Consider the following 20,286-nt stretch of genomic DNA (forward strand, 5'->3'; position numbering starts at 1 on the left):
ACGGACACATTATATTTTCTTATAATAAAGGCAGCTGTTTGTAAAACGAAAAGACAAGCAAGTTTTCCCCCGATTAATTATATATCTTTATTGTTCTAACAATGTTTTAGTTTTACTCCACATAATCAATAGTTATAAAAATAGATTTATAAGTATCTTAACAACATCGTGTTGGTTCACTTCGATCTTTCTGGTAATATGAAGGACCAGAGTCATCAGACGATTCATACGCACCGCGTTGGTATAATTAATTTCCAAATATTCAAAACTTCGGAAATCTGGATAAAGACCAGTATCTATTCAATGGATGTCAAGATAATTCCGATTAATACTTGTTAAATAATTGTTAAGTTGAAATGGTAAGAAAGGCTGACATTATTTAGGAGAACTTTTTTGTCTAGCGATTGCTGATCATAGGTGTGTGAAAAGTCCAGAACCATACGGATCTGTAGATAAAAGCAAAAGCTTGAATAAATATGAAAAATATAACAAAGGGAAAGCTCAAAATACCATTTACATATAAACAGGTCAAAATGTTTTATTCTGTAAATAAAGTATGTAAACTGGTTCCCGACTGATTACTACACAATAATGATAATACAAGCAGATTCCAGTTTGTATGTAAAATAGTAAAATACGAAACCAAGCGTGGTAGGCGGAGAAATGTAATGGAAAGTAAATACGGAACCAAGCGCGGAAGGCAGAGAAATGTAATGGAAGTTCAGGTCAATAGTATCGGAAACATGCCGCTGAAAGCGTCATTTTCCAAAAAGAACACAAAAAAAAAAAAAAACAAGAAATCTACAAAACAGTGGTTGGCATAATGTTCGAGTCGTTTAAAATCTAGGCCATTTCTAATGCCATACATTTTTTTAGTTCATTTCTCTTTTTTGATTGTCATTTTGAATCGATCGTCAAACTTGGGTATAGGGGCGAAAGACTAATCGAACCATCTAGTAGCTGGTTCCCTCCGAAGTTTCCCTCAGGATAGCTGGCATCATACTAGTTAATATACGTATACTCTGGCATATATTTTGTATCAATGCAGCTCATCCCCGGGCGTCTGAACCAAAAATACCAATAGTATCTATACTATTAAACGAGAAGACCTCATTTTGGGTGTCGCTTCTCTTCTTTCCACAATTAATTGATCAACACGCCTCTGTGTCCTATAGGTACAGGGCATAGTGCCATTTGTCATCCATTCATATGATTATTCAGATTGACTTATTTTTGGAGAAAAACGAGAAAAAAGGCATCCGGATATTGTCCCGTCATTGGACGAAATTTTAAGTAAGATTACACTTCCGGCTTGCGTTTTTCTGTATACTTTGAACGTACATATACAAAGAATAAAGTGTATTTTCAGAATTCTATCTGCTATCATTTTCAAGTTTACTATCCACGGCAGTCACAGAGTTTATTAAATAGAGAGGGTCTGTATACTATATCAATGACCACTATGGATCGATTAGTAAAGTAAATACATGTACACTATATTTATATAGTAATGAATGTTCATAATATACAGATAAGCGCTAAAAATATTCATGTGAACTTTTGATACTTTTTCTGAAATTCTCCAGTCATTAAATCTTTTACAAAAATCATTGATTACAAAAAAAGAAGATGTGGTATGATTGCCATGTTAAGACAACTCTCCACAAGAGACCAATATGACACAGATATTAACAATTATAGGTTAACGTACGACCTTCAACAACGAGCAAAGCCCATACGACCTTCAACAACGAGCAAAGTCCATACTCAGCTTTAAAAGGCCCCGAACTGACAATGTAAAACAATTCAAACCAGAAAACTAGCGGCCTTATTTATGTACAAAAAAATGAACGAAAAACAAATATGTAACACATAAACAAACAACAACCACTGAATTACAGGCTCCTTACTTGAATGTTCATAACATACTAAATGTATGTTCATATTGAAATTGATAGAAAACCAAAAAATGGGAATATTGGAAATAAAGGAGGAGGGATAAAAAAAAAAAGCATTTTCCTGTCCCCAATAACCTATGACTTATGATACTTTTGCTGAAATTCTCCAGTCATTAAATATTTTACAAAATTCTTCCAACAACACTTTACATACTTTAAACTACGCTTTGAATGCCCGCGATTTCGTGGGTGTGTTCTAGTATACTTAAAGTGGTGAAAGCGTGACATAGTATGTACTTGAAAAGAACCCTTACAACGAATTTTTGAGGATTTTTCAAGTGGCTTTATGCAAGTCAAATTTTAGTTCCCTTGGTGCAGTCAAAAAATGCAATCCTCCGTCCCTTTTAGTCTAAATGCAAAACATAATAATTTGATTTTTGTTTGATTTGTTCTCATCAATTGTGAAATGTTGGTCATTCTACGATAAGAATAACAATTCAATCATAATTTTATAAGTGTAGTTTTCAACTGTCTGAAACTTACATGTGTATAGTACTCAACTGCAAAACCTCTGTAATCAAACTATGAAAGGTACTTATGTTCATCACATTACCATCGAAACTTATTTTCATTCTTAGATTATCATTTAGGCCTGGGACTTGTATAATAGTCCCAGTTTAGGCTGAATTAAATATTATCTTACCTCCTTTACATTTCTAGGAATGTGATTGGTTAAAAGCGCCCTCGTGGAGACCGTGGATATTTGATATTAGGTTAGTAGGGAGGCGGGGGCTTATCTCATACACAGTTAGTGGTGGTGTTACGTCCCTTTATATTCCATATAAGGTAGTAGGGAGGCGGGGTTTATTTCATCCACGGTTAGTAGTGGTGTAACGTCCCTTTATAAAAACAAAACGGTACTGAGAAAAAAAATCGTAAAGGTTTCAACAGACGATGAAATTGATGATTAAGATTGAAATAAATTCATAAAACACATTTAAACCTAACAAGTTGTTATTGTTGGTATCTGTTTTTGTAGGATCAATGGAAGAAGTTTCTTAATGCTAACAGTATTGAAGACTAGATTCATTTTGATAGGTCTGAATTTCAAATGTTAATTAAGACAGTTGGTAAGATAAATTTGTTACATAGTGTGCTATTGACTTCGCTCTCACCCCATATGGAATTTACTGACCCCATATATACCGTATTAGGTCACTAGCACACTATGTAACTCGCTCGAATACCCATATGGAATTTACTGACCCCATATATACCGTATTAGGTCACTAGCACACTATGTAACTAATATTGTTGACCTCTAGAAAATATTCATTTGAACATGTCAGATTTACTTAAAAAACAGTTTTAATACATGCTGTCCTTCAATTCTTATTTTCCAATATCAAACAATCCTTCGTTTATTGTAAAAGAGAAGAGCAAGAACCAATTAATTAGGCAGAAATGAAGTGCTATACTAAAGAAAATTTTCTTAAAATATTCATTACTGAAAAAAAAATGGGGTATCCATTACAAAAGTGGCCTGTATTATAGTAAATATGCGCTCTCCCTACGTGTGACATTAGACATGATATCTCATGGTGTCCAGACACAGCTCTACACACACGTTATTAGACATGGAAATAAAGGAAAATATCTATATCATTTACTTTGGACGCTGAATTACAAAACATTGATAAGGCTGTAGAATTTGAAGCTTCACCATTAGTTTAAGTTGACACTATAAAATCAGGCAATTGGAGTGTTGCCACATATTTTACCCATTTTTTTTAAATCATTTTTTTTAAAAAGGTTACTGATACTGAGTATTGTCTGAGACAAATTTTTTTGTCTTCTTTTAAATTTCAAGATTTTTTATTTTATTCCATACTGCTCCACTTTATGTTCCTGCCCCAAGTCCAACAAAAATAAATTCAGAGTTGTTGTTGATTGCTGTCTTTCACAGGATATAGATTGAAAACTATAATTGATGTAAAAAAAAAAAACCCCAGCTGAACCATAAGCGCATAAAACGCAGTCACTCTTTAAAAGAATAAAGTTTAATAACTTCTCAATGTCATATCAGAAATTATAGGAAAACTAAAGGGAGGTTATATTGATAGATATAAACCACTCACCAAAGTTTCATGATAGCATTTTTGAGTTATTTAAAAATCCCCCCTTTTTAATGAATAAAACCCCATAACTCAGAAACATAAAATCTAAAATTTATTAAAATATATCAATAGATATAAACAATTTACCAAAGTTTCTTCTTATTGGTGAAAGAGTGTTCGAGTTAGTGTATGAAAACTGGAAAATCACCCTTTTTTTAATGAAAAAAACCCCAAAACTCGAAAACTAAAATTCTAATATTTATAAAAAACAATAGCTCAGGTCAAATAAGATATAAACAATTTACCAAGGTTTCATGCGAATTGGTTGAATTGGTTTTTGAGTTATTGTCCAACATGTTGATGATGGACGGACAGACGTTAAACCATAATACGTCCCATAAACGGGCGTATAACAATACCAGTAAAAGGTTATCCGATTATAAACACTCTTTAGGGTTTTCTCTTTGACTACTAGTTCTAATAATAAGATTCAACAAGTTTCTGTTGTATGTGATAGACTGACAGATGTTCTATCAAACGACATGAAACAGACCTTAAAAATCTCAAAACCTATAGCAAGAACTTGTGAAACTTTTCTATCAATTTGGTTGAATCAAGTGGTATATAGAACTATTTTTTTACAGATCTGTAAATAAGTCAGGACTACTGTAGATTCAGAAACTACTCCATGTTTTTAATATTGGGACTTTGTGGGTATTTCAATAAGGAGAACTATCATCTGATACTTGTATGTCTGTTGTTGAAATTCCATCTACTAGTATCAATCTCACGTTTTTTTTAATCTTCAAAAATTACAGTCCACACAATATTTTCTAAATTGACAGTATTCAGTTGTATTTTTGAGGAAGATGTAGTTTGCCTTGGTTTTTGGATAATCCATTAAAAGTGTATACTGTGATACTGATCTGTTGTGAATATCTTGTGTAAAAATACCCACTAATTTGTTACCATAGTATTTTTGACAGGGACAAGTGCTTACTAAAGCCACAATATTATGTCTATAATTAGCAAAGTTTTAATGATACAGAAATTTATATATCCAGAGACTTTACTGTATCTAGGAAACACAATTGTCTGTGTTGATGACCAATCATTCAACAACAAGCATTCTGAGAGTATTGCATGGCATTACATAGTCCCCTACCGGTTAAGCATTTATTGTACCTGAACAAAATGCAAACAAGATCTATAACTTGTCATGAAGTAAATTAAATGTATATAACAAATATCAAGTCAATCATGACGATAAATAGTGTGCATTAGTTAAGTGAATTACGTAGGTCCAAGGACCATAACTCTGTACAAATTAATCAGACCAGAACAAAATTTGAACTTGATCTGTAACTTGTCATGATAAAACAATTATATCAAATCAATATCTTCAAGCACGAAGAAAAAAAAGAGCGGCAAACTGATATGTCGGACTGACTGACAGACAGAGACAGATGTAGTGCAAATCTAAAGTCCCCTATGACTTTGTCGGTAATGGATTAATAAGCATTTTAAGAACACTTTAAAAGTTTTGCTTTATCAAGGATTAACCATGATAAGGAATAGCAAAGTCTAACATTTGAAAGCCAGGGATGTGTAAATACAATGTACATATAAACATTGGCTTTAAGAACAAAAAGGATGTTTAAAGAATAGCCTTTATCTTCCAGTTAACCATGCCTAGGGGAAATGAAAACCAAAGTTACTAAAAACATGAATAGACTTTTACTACCCTTTACATGACTTCCAATTTCACTGAAAAAATATCTTTGAATATGTACATTCTATTCCACTTTCAGTTTTGATTGGTGGTTATGTCCCTTAATCATCAATTTATTTGTGTTAGTGTTATGTGGAGTGTTGTTTTGTCTTTTCTTCTGTTAGCAATGTATTGCATGTCTTTTTTCTGATCGTGTTTTTCACTGACTACAGTCTTGTATCTTTTTACTTTTTATAAATTCCTTTTTCCGTTTGTCGGTCTATCAACCTTCTGGTAATTTTGGGAAAGAAATTACTTTAAAAAAAAATAATAATATAACTTTACAAACGTGATAAAACTTTAGGTCATAAACTTTAGCTCCCTATACTTTTTACGTTTTTTTTTATCAGATATTTTTTCTCACCTTTATTTAATTATTTGTAGAAAAAGCAACTCTTTCTTATAAAAGTTTTAATAGTTTAAGATTTCAACTGATTACTTAAATAAAAGTTCATACAATTTGTTTGCTGTCCTTCACATTAGATCTGACATATTACACTACAATGTATATCTTAGGATATACACTGTCATTTACAAAAAAAATGTGCAGTACTAAAATAGGTGTGTAATTTCCAAAACTGTTCTCTTGTCCTGCATTTGTGTATTTTAAAAATTGTGAATAGTGAAACCTGACCATACTTGTACAATTCATGCCCAGTCAATAAAAAAAGTTTTACCGCCACAAAAATTTGCAGCGGTTTTTAAAAATTCCAAGTACATTAAAACATGTAATCTGTATGGTAATTCTGCATCCCTTTTATAAAAACAAAAATGTCCTGAATATATGTCAATCTTAAACAAGAGACAGGCAGACAATTTCTTTAACCACACTGCCCTTGTAAAACAAATCCGCCCATGTGGGCAGAAAAAAAAATGCACAAAAAATAATAAGAGACTTACTCATATCCTATCAATATATTTTAGCAAATTGCATGATTGTATAAATAAGACATTTCTATCTGATATATATATATCTGTCAACAAAATCATTGTAACAAATAGGTTACAGAAAAAAATTCAACCATAGCATTAACTAATGATTAAAAAAAAGTCAACCTTAGCATACACCACTCAACAGATATAGTATCGTAACAACACTTTGTCAGTATTGGTGAATAACATGTTGTTTTGTACCCTGGTAAAACATCTTCCAGGCTTAATTTTCATAAACTAGCAACTTTTTATTTACAAATGATCCATGGACCAGTCTTATTCAATCCTACCTTTTTATTCAAACATGTTCAGCAACAGAGACCTTTGTAATTTTGTGCCATCACTTAATAAGAAGCTACCGACGATTGTTTGAACAGTATTGAACAGCAACAGAGATCTTTGTAGTTTTGTGCCATCACTTAATAAGAAGCTACCGATGATTGTTTGAACAGTCAACATCTACCTTTATAGTTTTGTGCCATCACTTAATAAGAAGCTACCGATGATTGTTTGAACAGTTTTTAACACCACTGGCAACAATATTGTGCTTTTTTGTGGCAGTTAGTTTTTGCTGGTGGATGAGGAGAAAGTTGAAAGAGAACCACCAACCTACTTAAGCTATGGGTAAAAATGTTGTCCTTATAAGCAACAAAGACATTTCATTACTTCCTTCATGCTAAATTCTTGTGATGAATAATCATTAGATGGTGCATACTATCTAAGTGACATCACCAGATAATAGTTATCAAAGGTACCAGGCTTATAATTTGATACGCCTGACACACGTTCCGTCCACATAAGACTCATCAGTGATGGTCGGATCAAAATAGTTTGAAAATGGAACAAGTATAAAGTTCAAGAGCATTGAGGACCCAAAATTCCAAAAAGTTATTTAATACTCCTCAAACATATTTAAGACTATCAAATTCCATACTCTCATTAGATCTTAACTCTAAAAAGTAACTTCCTTATGAAAAAACTCAAATACTTCAAACTTCACTCTAATGTCCAATTTTTTTTTTAATTGAACTTAAATATGCAAGTTTTTATTGTGTATTAAAAAAGCATCTTCTTATGAATTTTGGGAAAGTGTACCTAACAAAACTTTTCATGAACAAAAACTAGCTGAATTGGTCCATAAATATTTTGATAAAACCAGCCCAAGAATACCTCTCATATATGGGAAGATGTAGCATTTTTATTAAAAATAATTTCATAAACATGTATTGTACATTAAGGCTTAAATCCATAAGGGCTGGATAAATATTTATCAACAGGTGTCTACCACCCCTTTTTAGCATTCATCAATGTCAAGGAAGCCTTAATAATTTGTCATTCTATTAAATCATGTTTTATATCTACAGTTAGGTCAAACTAGTTATGTTTATCTTAAATGTTCATTCAATAAAATATTTAGCTTTATCTTCATATAGCTAGAATACCCATTTTCACCCTAATTTGGGACACATTGCTTAATCTTCATATAGCTACGATACCTCATTTTCACCCTAGTTTGGGATACATTGCTTAATCTTCATATAGCTAAGATACCTCATTTTCACAACTAATTTGAGATACATTGCTTAATCTTCATATAGCTAAGATACTTCATTTTCACCCTAATTTGGGATACATTGCTTATTCTTGACAGGCTTAGTAAATTTCTGTAACCAATAAATCTTTTTATCACAAAAGCACGAGAATATCACAAATTGAAAAATCTCTGATCAGGATACAAAACAACATGTACTACTACCATAATGACCTAGGCATGCTTATACAATGGTTTCATGTCACATAGTTTATACAAGTGTGCAAATTTTACATAGACAACACACACATGCATTCACATTCATGTATTCCTCCACACACTCACACGCTCTTCACAAACATACACAAACCTATTATACATGTATTCATCAAACACTCATTAAAATCTGTCAATTGTTTGGCTGTAAACAGCCCACAATGAACAGATATATTCTGACCTTGTTTCAACATAAGAGCCAAGGCTATTGAAACAAGGCAGTCATTAAATGATATATGAAATCTCTCTCAACATTTCCAGCCTTACTGCAAATGTACGTCTACCACTAATTACTGGGTATATACTAGTAATTTACAAGTTGTTTATTTTCCCTGATCATGCATACCTATAATATCTAAAGTGAATCATATTTATGCATTGTCCGCCCCACGTTTTTGCTTCAGAAGCTACCTAGGAAAGTTATCTTTATATGACATTCCCCCTATGTACAGTTAAACTGCCACTTTTTAATGTAAAGGATTTTCATTACTCATAATGTTAACTCCTCTTAATTAATCCCTCTGATTTCTTCCAAATGCTATGAATTATAAAATTTTACAAATGTATCACAAGCCAAATTTTTAGTAGTTTCATAAAACATAAGCATGACAGGCAATTTGCCTTGGAACTGTAAGAATTTTAAATAGGAAAGAACTTGACCTAGGTGGATATGCTATTTTAAACCCCTGACAAATCTCAACAATGTCCAAAGCACTGTGGGGTCAAGGTGTTAAGGTTAATGTATGGTCATCATCTAATAACTTCCATCTTAATAAAATATGAATAAGGTGCTCTGTCCTTCACCTAAATATCAAGTCATCATTTATAAATCCCAAATAAAATATACACGAATGTGCACGTGCACTAAATTGATGGTGTTTTTATTTTTTAACAGTTACTTCAATATTTATAGTAAAGGACCTATTTGATGTTTTATTACAACTCAATATTTACAGGAAATAATTTCTTGACTGATGATGTTTGCTTATAAATATCCCGTGGCAAATACTTCAGGCATATCCCTGAAGAGAAAGCTATTTGATAAATTGGCCCATTTCCATTGAATTTTACATATCGTCTAAATCCATAGTAATGTCAGGTATGGGGAAGGATCATTATTTTTTACGCCACTACATATTTAATCAAACCATCCAAAGCAAGATCCAGTCAAACAAATACCCCTAAACAATTAAGTCATTCTCTTCCATATTGTTTTCCATTTATGTTATAAATTAGGTCATCTCCTTTGCATATTTTCACTTTTCATTCTCAAATCCTTAAAAAAGTCATCTTTCACTGTAGAAGGCCATAGAAAGTGATTTGGTAACATTGAAATTCTCATCCAAAATAGTTTTCAAATTGACTTAGATTATTTTATACAATAAATAATTAGTATTCAAAACTTGTATTTCACATTTTAGAATAATAACTTACTATTTAAACTACTTGTACAATTCATGGTACAATAGTAAATGTCAAATTTCATCAATCTAACTTCAGTAAACAAAGACTAAAGCTGTGACCAAACAGAGTGAACTTTAAATTCTAAACTGCCTATTTAGATTAATTTTTAAAACTGAAAAATTTCAGTTATTGGAAAATTATTTACAATGAACTTTTTTTTGCAACAACTACATCATGTACATGTGAGTTACTTCTGTTTAAAGCATGATGTGAATAAAAGGCCTTCATGAGACAGCAATTTAACAACACAAAAAAAAATGACATTTAAAGGTTAATATGCCTACACTAGTTTTAATGTGATAAGTATTGATACAAAAATCTGTTTCTTACTGCCATTTAAAAAGAAATTGGGAATTTTAAGACTTCATTCAAAAAAATGCTTCAGTTTATTTCTAAGGCTGCAAATTTCTGTAAATGTCATCTAAAAAAAGTTTTTATAGAAAACAGTCAGCCTATGATAATTTTGTAGAAATCATCATTGGTGGATTTTGTCTGTATGTTTTTTATTTTTTTTATATATGCTGAAAGTGTTTCCAATATTTTTGGGCGCAATAATTGGCAATAAAAATATTTGGTTTTTTGGGTTGTTTTTGTATCCCTTAGTTATCCAGATTATAATCTTTGAAACACACCTTTTTATCAGTGTACATTGATTTCATTTCTGCAGTACTTTTAAAAAATTCTTTCCATTTAATTTTTATCCCATTTCTAACATGCAATATAACCAAGGCTTGAGAGCTTTTAAAAATATGCTGTTGCCTCCGAGTAGAGTATCATTTATTAAGTTTTAAAAAGTCTTTTTAATCTTGTCAATAGCAGATTATAGATTTAGTATTAACTACTCAAAATATTTTGGTTGAAAATTTTGTTTATAAAGTGATGAAAACATTTTTTATAACTGGACTTTTACGACATTATTTGGTCCAAATGAGATTTCAACTTACAGGTCATTAAAGCAAAGCAATAAGAAAATTCTCCGTCTTCAGAAGGGTAAAAAACCTCTGTCGACGAGATTCAAGAGTATTTTGCAGTATTCAACATGATTTTTATAATAATCAGAACACCAAACTTATAACAACTATACTGAACAGTGATACATTATAATTCTACAGAAGGAAAAAAATGAATTGAAAAAATAAAGTTAAGGCCAATTGTCTCTAATAAACAAGAAAATACACTTTTATGTATGACAATGCTATGGGTTATGGATGGTACAGGTATATGAAGATCCACTCAAAGAAACAGAAAACGATATACACGATTTTCTTGATTATTACTAAGATCTTCACATATGGTAAACATATACATTTGCAGTAACTATACAGTACATAAACAAATAACAGTTAATACATATGAACATGTATATATGATGTACAATTAATAATGCCAATCTTAAATTCTATTTCTTTTTTCTTAACTTAAAAACAGAATTATGTTTTTTCACTAAATTTATCCAAACAAAAATTTCTTTCGTGTATGTTCAGTTTATTGAATGCAATAATAACCCAAGTAAGTTGCTAATAACATTTTGTTCACAGAAAGTCAGGAATATACTACAGTTAAAATGAGAGCACTGCCAACCATTTGATTAAACATCACTTGGATATTTCCCTTTATGTCTTGGGTAAAATATATTGCTAAAACAAGCTTAATAAGTTCTTTCAGCAAAAATTAATTTGGGTGGTAAATTTCTCATTTAAATATTAAGAGCACTAGTCTTAAGATTCCTGGCTCTTTTGTCCTTAAAATGAAATTCTATTCACAGGTTCAGCATAAACATACATGTTTTAAATGAGAGTTTAATGCCACAAGTCTGTCAGCAACCTTGGCTATATCTGTTAATGGAGGAAGCAGGAGTAAATCAGAAAACCAATAACTGTGGCAGTAAAATGAGTAACAAACAAAAACAAATCTCTACAACAAGAGATCTTCCCTTTTAGGTGTGTACTGGTTTTAGAAAAATGTCCAAACAATTATCACATAAATTTATTGCTTTATGTATATTTATAATGAAACAGACAACAAAATGTTACAGGGGTAACCATGGTAACTGATATCTCTAAATAATATTGGCATCACAGACAACCAGGCAAATTTTTGTAACAGTTTCAATTTAGTAAATGTAAAATGCCAATGGAAAATCAAATTATTTATACATTATTCAGATTTTTATTCAAATTGAAATTAAATAATGAAATAGATTATCAAAAATCAAATGAAAATTAATGGAACATTCTGTGACTAAAATGTCAGAAAAATTGTGTGCAAAATTTTCAAGTTTCATAGAAGCAAAATATCTAAAACTAATGAGAGAATGAGAAACATGTGTATATGCATTTTCTACAGATGTGAGCACAAAATATATATCATGACAAAGATCTGAATAAAAAAATGTTTCAGGAGGGATAAAACCCCCAAAGTTATTACTTATAATCTTCACTGCTCTTATCTTCCTGTTTTTGCCGTCTTCAACCGGTCAACTTTCCAAGCAAATACATTCTTGTGGTCATGCAGTTGCAGAAGTATGCATAAATATGTATCCAATCAGAATTAAGAATAAATATGCAAGAAATCTTTAAAATTATCCAATCAAAGCACTTTTACAACTGAAATAAAATGATCACAATGCACATTCTTCAATGAAGTTATTTGTTGATGTACTGTAGAAAACAAACATATTCTCACTAAAGAGTACAATTATAGGACCGAGTTCAGTGTAGTCCCATCCACAACTGCCCCCCGACAGTTGTATAAAGCACTTTCTATAACAAATCCTTGATGAGGTTTAACGGTAAGCGATCCTGGTACTATACACTGTAAGTTGTCCAAGTGTGTACAGTATTTATACAATGTACATGTTAAATCTATACACAAGCAATTCTTTTTTATATCACGCCATGTGTTGGTCTGTTCCCACAACAGGGAAACAGTTTTGCTAAGTTTTATATTGAAGATCACAGTAACTCATATTGACGCAGATGCATTCTCTGAATGATGTCGCGACAGTCGTTGAATACCCTCCGAATGTTCTCTGTATCAACAGCACATGTGAAGTGTGGATAGCAGTAATGTCGACCCTCTCCACTTGATGTGCTTATCCGCTGAAAAGTTAAAAAGAAAAAAACATCACTCCATGCCTTGTTAGAATCAACACAACTCAACATCAAAATTAGCAAAAACTTACATGAAACATAGATTTACGTCAATACATTACTAAAGTGGTGTATGCTAAGGTAATAAACAACTCATGTTTTATACGGACATGTGAGATAGACATCAATGTGACACCATAGCCCAGCACAATAAAACAAGCATGTTAATGGTAATACAAAAACTGTGAGCTGGGTAATTCTAACATTGTTTTATAACAAGAGAATTTTTTTCACCTTTTCAAAACCCCCATCAAAACAAAGGTTTTTTTTAGATATGAGTAGATTAAACAAATATTATCAATAGTATAATATCTGTGACACCTAAAGAAACTTGCCAACATGTCAACTGATTTGTTTCTGCAAGTTGATTTTTTCAGTTATAAATAAAAACTGACTTCCAGCCCCTATAGATGTAGCAATATAAGGTATAACGCTTGATATTTTCATAGACTATATTCTCCTTACAGATGCAGTTTACACTATTTTCTGAACATGTTGCATATTTCATTATATGGCTCCATCAATGACAATATTTAGCTTACAGACCTGCATAAAGGTTTTCGTTAAATCAAAAGAGGTGATCTTTAAAACAGGTTAGACTGTATATGTTATTCCATTAATGACAATATTTCAAGTCTGACAATTTCAAAGGAAATAATAAGAATTCAATAAAAAAATGTGTTGCTTACTAGGAATTTATGAATAACATTAGATCAGAGCTCTTCATCTTTCTTCTGGGATTTTATTTACGATTGATATTGTTAAGACTCCATAATTAAGCATTTCAGATATATGCAAACTTCCACTTGATTGCGTATTTTTTCCTGACAAGGCTAGTCAAGTAGCCAGATTTAACTGTACTTATACAGTGTATCAATACTAATCATCAAAATATTCTATTTTAATAAAATGCTTGTGTAACTTGTCATTTATTTTTTATTCAAATTCAATGCCTTAACATAATACTAAGTACATAAATAAGAACAAACCAAATGCATACCAAAAATTGACATGGGAAAATAAAAGTGAGCATTTAGGGAGTAAATTTTTCCTTCATTGTGAACATTGCTTTGTATTATAAAAGAAACATAAGGCAATATCTGGCTTTGGGTTATTTCCCTTTGTTTATAAGTGTAGGTCCATACATTAATCATTTTTTTCTACAACTTGAGTGACTTTTTTTATAATATGGTTTACTTTACAAGTATAACAAAAGAAGTACACATACATGTTATTTGTAAATGCAGTGTACCTATTCATATTTTTACTTGAACATGTAAAGAATGTTCACCATTAATCAAGTATGTTATTTGTCCTAGACTTGCAAAGGTTTATAAAGCTAACCAGCCCTCTACAATCTGTACACCAATAAAATCAGGACATGCTTAAATGTCAAAAAGTAAAATCACAAAAATACTGAACTTAGAGGAAAATCAGTTAAACCTATGTCAACTTGAACGGAACCAATATATATCCAAAACCTATCAGTCATTTTATATACAAAATTTGGTCAATTGTATCTCAAGCTATTTAAGAAGTCTAAATAACTGTTATACTTGGGAATGTCAGAATAACAGCAGAAATGAAAGGGTAATAAATTAACCCCATTCACTTGCCGACAAACTGTGAAGGGATGAACAATCATAAGTATTGCAAGAAAGAATCATTCCACAGCATCCTTTACCATGTTGCTATAAACAGAACTTGACATTAAGCAATTCTATTATCAATAATTATAAATGTCAATATAACTGTTAATTTCAAATGCCCTATGTTGTCCAAGTCTAAAACATTGGGAGTGGTTAAATAGAGGTCTATTGGCTGGCTCAAAATTCCAACATTGATGAAGATGTGTGCAACTGCAGCATATTTTCAAACAGTTCATTTCCAACACTTCACTTTACTAAAATACTACATGTACTATTAATATTCATTGAAATGATCAATTAGTCTTTCTGAAGTTCAATCTTGACTGTCAAGGACTATTAATGACTGTCAAGGACTATTAATGACTGTCTATGACTGGATTTTACACAGACCAGTTTCTGACAGTTTTTGTTGAATTCTTTTATAACTGGAGTGTTTAAGAACATTTACTATCCAAGAAGGTCTTGAATGGCAAGCATTGTATGCACAAAGGATAAATTACAGAACTAACAAAATAATGATGATGTTTTTACACACTTTAAAAAGCAATTTTTAATGACCAAATTACAGTGGGCTAGGCAGTTATTATGTGACATATAACCACAACCATAAGTTCATACTTAGCTCCTGGACATCTAGACTAGGACATTTGAAATGTAAAATATGAACACTAAATGACTTACCCACATATACAAGTTTTTACACCAAGAGGACAGAGGAACAACAGTATTACAATGTAAATGACCAATTATAAATTTGTGAACATCTTCTTTCAATCCTTGCAAACCTTGCTTTCCACTACTTTTTTTTTTATTAAACTTGTTATTAATTCATTAGTGCAATGATAATGAGAAAGAAAGAAAAGATAGCAAACAATCAACTACGATTGTCTTTCATAGGGTTCCAGATTTTCTTCTTCTGACAAGCCCTCAATAAAAATAAATGAATATCTTTATTTCTAAACATGAAAAAATTGTTGGTTTTTCTGTAGCTTTTAGGATCTATTTGTGACTTAAGATCAATGTCAGCAAATACTGCTTTTATTTAAAATGAGAAGAGAATTTGCATGTGTGATAAGAACATGAGCCTTGCTTTGTAAAAGATCAACGTTCTGAACATGACATACAACCCTGTAACACTATGCTGGATGGCATTTCACCCTATCACAAAACATTATTTTTTACACGAAACTGACAGTCATTTCAGGTTCTTTTGAAGCTAGGCGGTATTGGCTTTGCTCATTGATGAAGGCTGTATGGTGACCTATAGTTGATAATTTCTGTGTCTTTTGGTCTCAAGTGTAGAGTTGTCTCATTGGCAATCATACCGTATCTTCTTGTTTTTACATAGCCTTTGTTCTTACTCCTAATTGCTGAAAGCAACATGTATCAATGTATGAGGCAAATGACCATGATGGTCAAAACTTTTCATAGTAAATAAAACATGTAACTTATTTAACATATTTAACACAACATTAAAAGTTCGGGGGAAAAAATCAACAGAAGGGGAAACAAGGAAGAAAGAAACAAATGTAGAAACATTGTCTTACAACTGAAAACTCACCACTTCAGACATTCTATATCCAGTTATAAGCTAATGTAGCACATAAAGCAAATCAAAATAAATAATACACAAAAATATGTTAACTAAAACAGAATGAAAACTTACAGCAACTAAATGAATAGTTTCTACAAAAATATCAAATTATGGTGGCAACTGTTTACTAGAAATCTAACAAGCTCTAAGCAAATAATAAAATTATAGAGGCTATTGCTGACAGCATATTTGAGCATGAAGCATCTTGCCAACTTCTCATCTTTAAACTATTGATTGTTGCTCGTTTAAAAAGCTTCTACAGCATGGAAAGGCAATTGTTAAGTAGCAAAGTACTGTGGATTAAGTATTACTCATGGGATATGAATTTCAAGGATTTCGTGGGTAGAGGTAAATCATAAATTCAAATGTTCAACAAAGACCAAAATTTTCTATATGATGGCAAATCCAGCTAATAAAATACCAACGAAAATATACTTTTCTCAATCCATGAAATAAATGAATCCCCAGTAGGAGTTTAATATAAAATAAATATATGCATCTTTTTGTGTTTTAAGCAAACATAAAACCAGATGCTCCGCAGGGCGTAGCTTTATACGACCGCAGAGGTTGAACCCTGAACGGTTAGGGCAAGTATGGACACAACATTCAAGCTGGATTCAGCTCTAAATTTGGATTGTGATTAAATAGTTGACACAGCATAGGTTTCTGACACAGAATGAATGTGTTCTAATGAACTTAAATTTTTTGTTTCTCTTAGAGCAATTCACTATGCTGTTGAATATTAATCCTCTCAAAAAAATGTTTGAAGAAATTTTCTTTTTTATTTATGAAATTTCAAATGAGAAAAATTGAACCCAATTTTTTTAATCACATCCCCCTTTCCCTTATTCCAAAACTAATCTCAATTAAAATTTCTAATGGAGTTTGCAACAATAACTACTCATTTAAATACATCATAAAATATTAAGATGTAAAAAAACTGCTTGTTATCACTGAATGGTAAAGATTATTTTAATTTATCAGTTGGTAGTAAAAAGTGAATATACATTGTATATTGTATATAACAAAGATTTAAGTTGATTCTGGACAAAGAAAGATAACTCCAATTAAAAAAAAATCTTGCTATTGCACAATATTTTGCAATTAGATATTTCTTGCTTACTATTCTGGACAAAGAAAGAAAACTCTAATTAAAAAAAAATTTGATATTTCACAATATTGTGCAATTAGATATTTCTTGCCATTGCGCAATACTGTGCAATTGAAAAGACTTGCTATTACACAATACTTAATATAATAATTTTAGATCCTGATTTGGACCAACTTGAAAACTGGGCCCATAATAAAAAATCTAAGTACATTTTTGGATTCAGCATATCAAAGAACTTCAAGATTTCAATTTTTGTTAAAATCAGACTAAGTTTAATTTTGGACCCTTTGGACTTTAGTGTAGACCAATTTGAAAACAGGACCAAAAATGAAGAATCTACATACACAGTTAGATTTGGAATATCAAAGAACCCCATTTATTCAATTTTTGATGAAATCAAACAAAGTTTAATTTTGGACCCCGATTTGGACCAACTTGAAAACTGGGCCAATAATCAAGAATCTAAGTACATTTTTAGATTCAGCATATCAAAGAACCTAACTGATTCATTTTTTGTCAAAATCAAACTAAGTTTAATTTTGGACCCTTTGGACCTTAATGTAGACCAATTTGAAAACGGGACCAAAAGTTAAGAATCTACATACACAGTCATGACAGTTAGATTCAGCATATCAAAGAACCCCAATTATTCAATTTTGATGAAATCAAACAAAAGTTTAATTTTGGACCCTTTGGGCCCCTTATTATGTTGGGACCAAAACTCCCAAAATCAAACCCAACCTTTCTTTTATGGTCATAAACCTTGTGTTTAAATTTCATAGATTTCTATTTACTTATACTAATGTTATGGTGCGAAAACCAAGAAAAATGCTTATTTGGGTCCCTTTTTGGCCCCTAATTCCTAAACTGTTGGGACCTAAACTCCCAAAATCAATACCAACCTTCCTTTTGTAGTCATTAACATTGTGTTTAAATTTCATTGATTTCTATTTACTTAAACTAATGTTATTGTGCGAAAACCAAGAATAATGCTTATTTGGGCCCTTTTTTGGCCCCTAATTCCTAAACTGTTGAGACCAAAACTCCCAAAATCAATCCCAACCGTTCTTTTGTGGTCATAAACCTTGTGTCAAAATTTCATAGATTTCTATTAACTTAAACTAAAGTTATAGTGCGAAAACCAAGAAAATGCTTATTTGGGCCCTTTTTGGCCCCTAATTCCTAAAATGTTGGGACCAAAACTCCCAAAATCAATACCAACCTTCCTTTTGTGGTCATAAACCTTGTGTTAAAATTTCATAGATTTCCATTCACTTTTACTAAAGTTAGAGTGCGAAAACTAAAAGTATTCGGACGCCGGACGACGACGACGACGACGACGACGACGACGACGACGACGACGACGACGCAGACGCCAACGTCATAGCAATATACGACGAAAATTTTTTCAAAATTTGCGGTCGTATAAAAAAAGCATATATTTAATCTTCCGAATGGTTTTGAAATGGTTGATATTTTTTTATGTATTCAGAATTTGCATCTACATAATGTCTTGTATAAATAGGTAAATTATGACGAGAAATTAGAAGAATGGCATAAAAAATGTAAAATACTGCAACTACTACTATTCTAATGGATCTATATTAAATATATAGCTATCTGAAAACATATATTAAATTGTAAATCATGTGAAAAGAAAACATTGAAAGCCAGCAGAAAATGTCCTCACTGTTTTCTGTGCTTTAATTGTGAGATGAGAAGCTACATTTGTAAATGTCTGATGTATAAAAAATACATTTGACACGAACTTGAAGAGATTTCAATCAAAATTCAGAGTAAAATCCAAATTGAACACTTTTCATTAAAAAGACATATGCCTCTAAAACTAAACACACCAATCTAACAATCTAAATCATATCGAAAAAATTGTCTATATACTTTGTGTGTGCATTGACGGATGAAAATCATACCGAAATATTTAATAAAAAAAAAAAAAAAAAACTAAATCCACTTAATTTTGGTAAGGGCTATTCAGGGGATGAATTTAAGCTTTTTTGTGTACTGGCCAGCCGGAACAGTGGACTGAAAACTCTACTGGTCTGTCACAAAATCTACTGGTCCTGCAAAATTGACATTCTTTGACAAACACTTATATAAATGATAGATGTTTAATTTTATTTTGATGCTTTCGTTTACATAAGTTAGACAGGAACAAAGGGATAGTCTTGATTCTGATCTTGATAAAGGCTTTGATAATCTCAATGATTTTCTTTATCAAAAATCAGGATCAAGGACAGAAAAAATATCAACATTGTCTTCAACATCATCGCAATCCTCACGACGACCATAGGGTGCCTGACTGGGTCGTCTGAAGCAATTCTGAAGCGATTTTTTTCCCATGATTTTTGGTATTTGCGTTTCCTTTTGTCAATTTCATATACTTTATTTCGATCTTCCTTTTGATTTTCACTTATTTTAACTTTTGTCCGGAGGTTTAACTCCTTCCCAAATTTCCACATTTTATTTTGTTGTGAAGGACGCTCACCCGAGATATTAATTAACTTGATCAATTGTAATATCCACCAGTACCGTGTAATTGATTAAACAGGTAAATTGTTTTGTAAACAAACGGAGATTGCGATGCAATCAGTGATTTTTATCGATAAATTTCTACTGGTCCGCCGGACTACCAGCTGACAAAATCTACTAGCCTGACGCACATTCTACTGGTCCCGGACCAGCGCTAATTTCGACCCCTGGGGCTATTCCAGAAAAAAAATGTATTGGAGGAGGGGGGGTTTGTTTGAAGGCAGTTTTTGACAGCACCCG

General features: G+C 31.5%; 1 protein-coding gene across 4 annotated transcripts in view; it reads right to left on the minus strand.

The window, feature by feature from the left end:
- The window catches only part of LOC143079958 (guanine nucleotide-binding protein G(s) subunit alpha-like), a 72,724-nt gene that overhangs the window by 10,527 nt on the left and 41,911 nt on the right, over positions 1-20,286 (minus strand). The window contains exons 11-13 of one of the 4 annotated variants that reach the window (XR_012979561.1): positions 16,353-16,382; positions 8,327-13,091; positions 6,183-8,270 (exon numbers count right to left, since the gene is read on the minus strand). The exons of 1 other annotated variant lie outside the window; for it this stretch is intronic. Coding sequence is in view for 2 of the 3 variants with exons in the window: in XM_076255590.1 (XP_076111705.1) it covers positions 12,945-13,091; positions 16,353-16,382 (177 nt within the window). In the remaining variant the exon portion in view is untranslated. Of the gene's footprint in view, positions 1-6,182; positions 13,092-16,352; positions 16,383-20,286 lie in introns of those variants that run through there. 2 more of the 4 variants (XM_076255590.1, XM_076255592.1) reach the window with 2 other exon arrangements.

The sequence above is a fragment of the Mytilus galloprovincialis genome, chromosome 6 (genome assembly GCF_965363235.1).
Source record: "Mytilus galloprovincialis chromosome 6, xbMytGall1.hap1.1, whole genome shotgun sequence".
NCBI classification, from domain to species: Eukaryota; Metazoa; Mollusca; class Bivalvia; order Mytilida; family Mytilidae; genus Mytilus; species Mytilus galloprovincialis.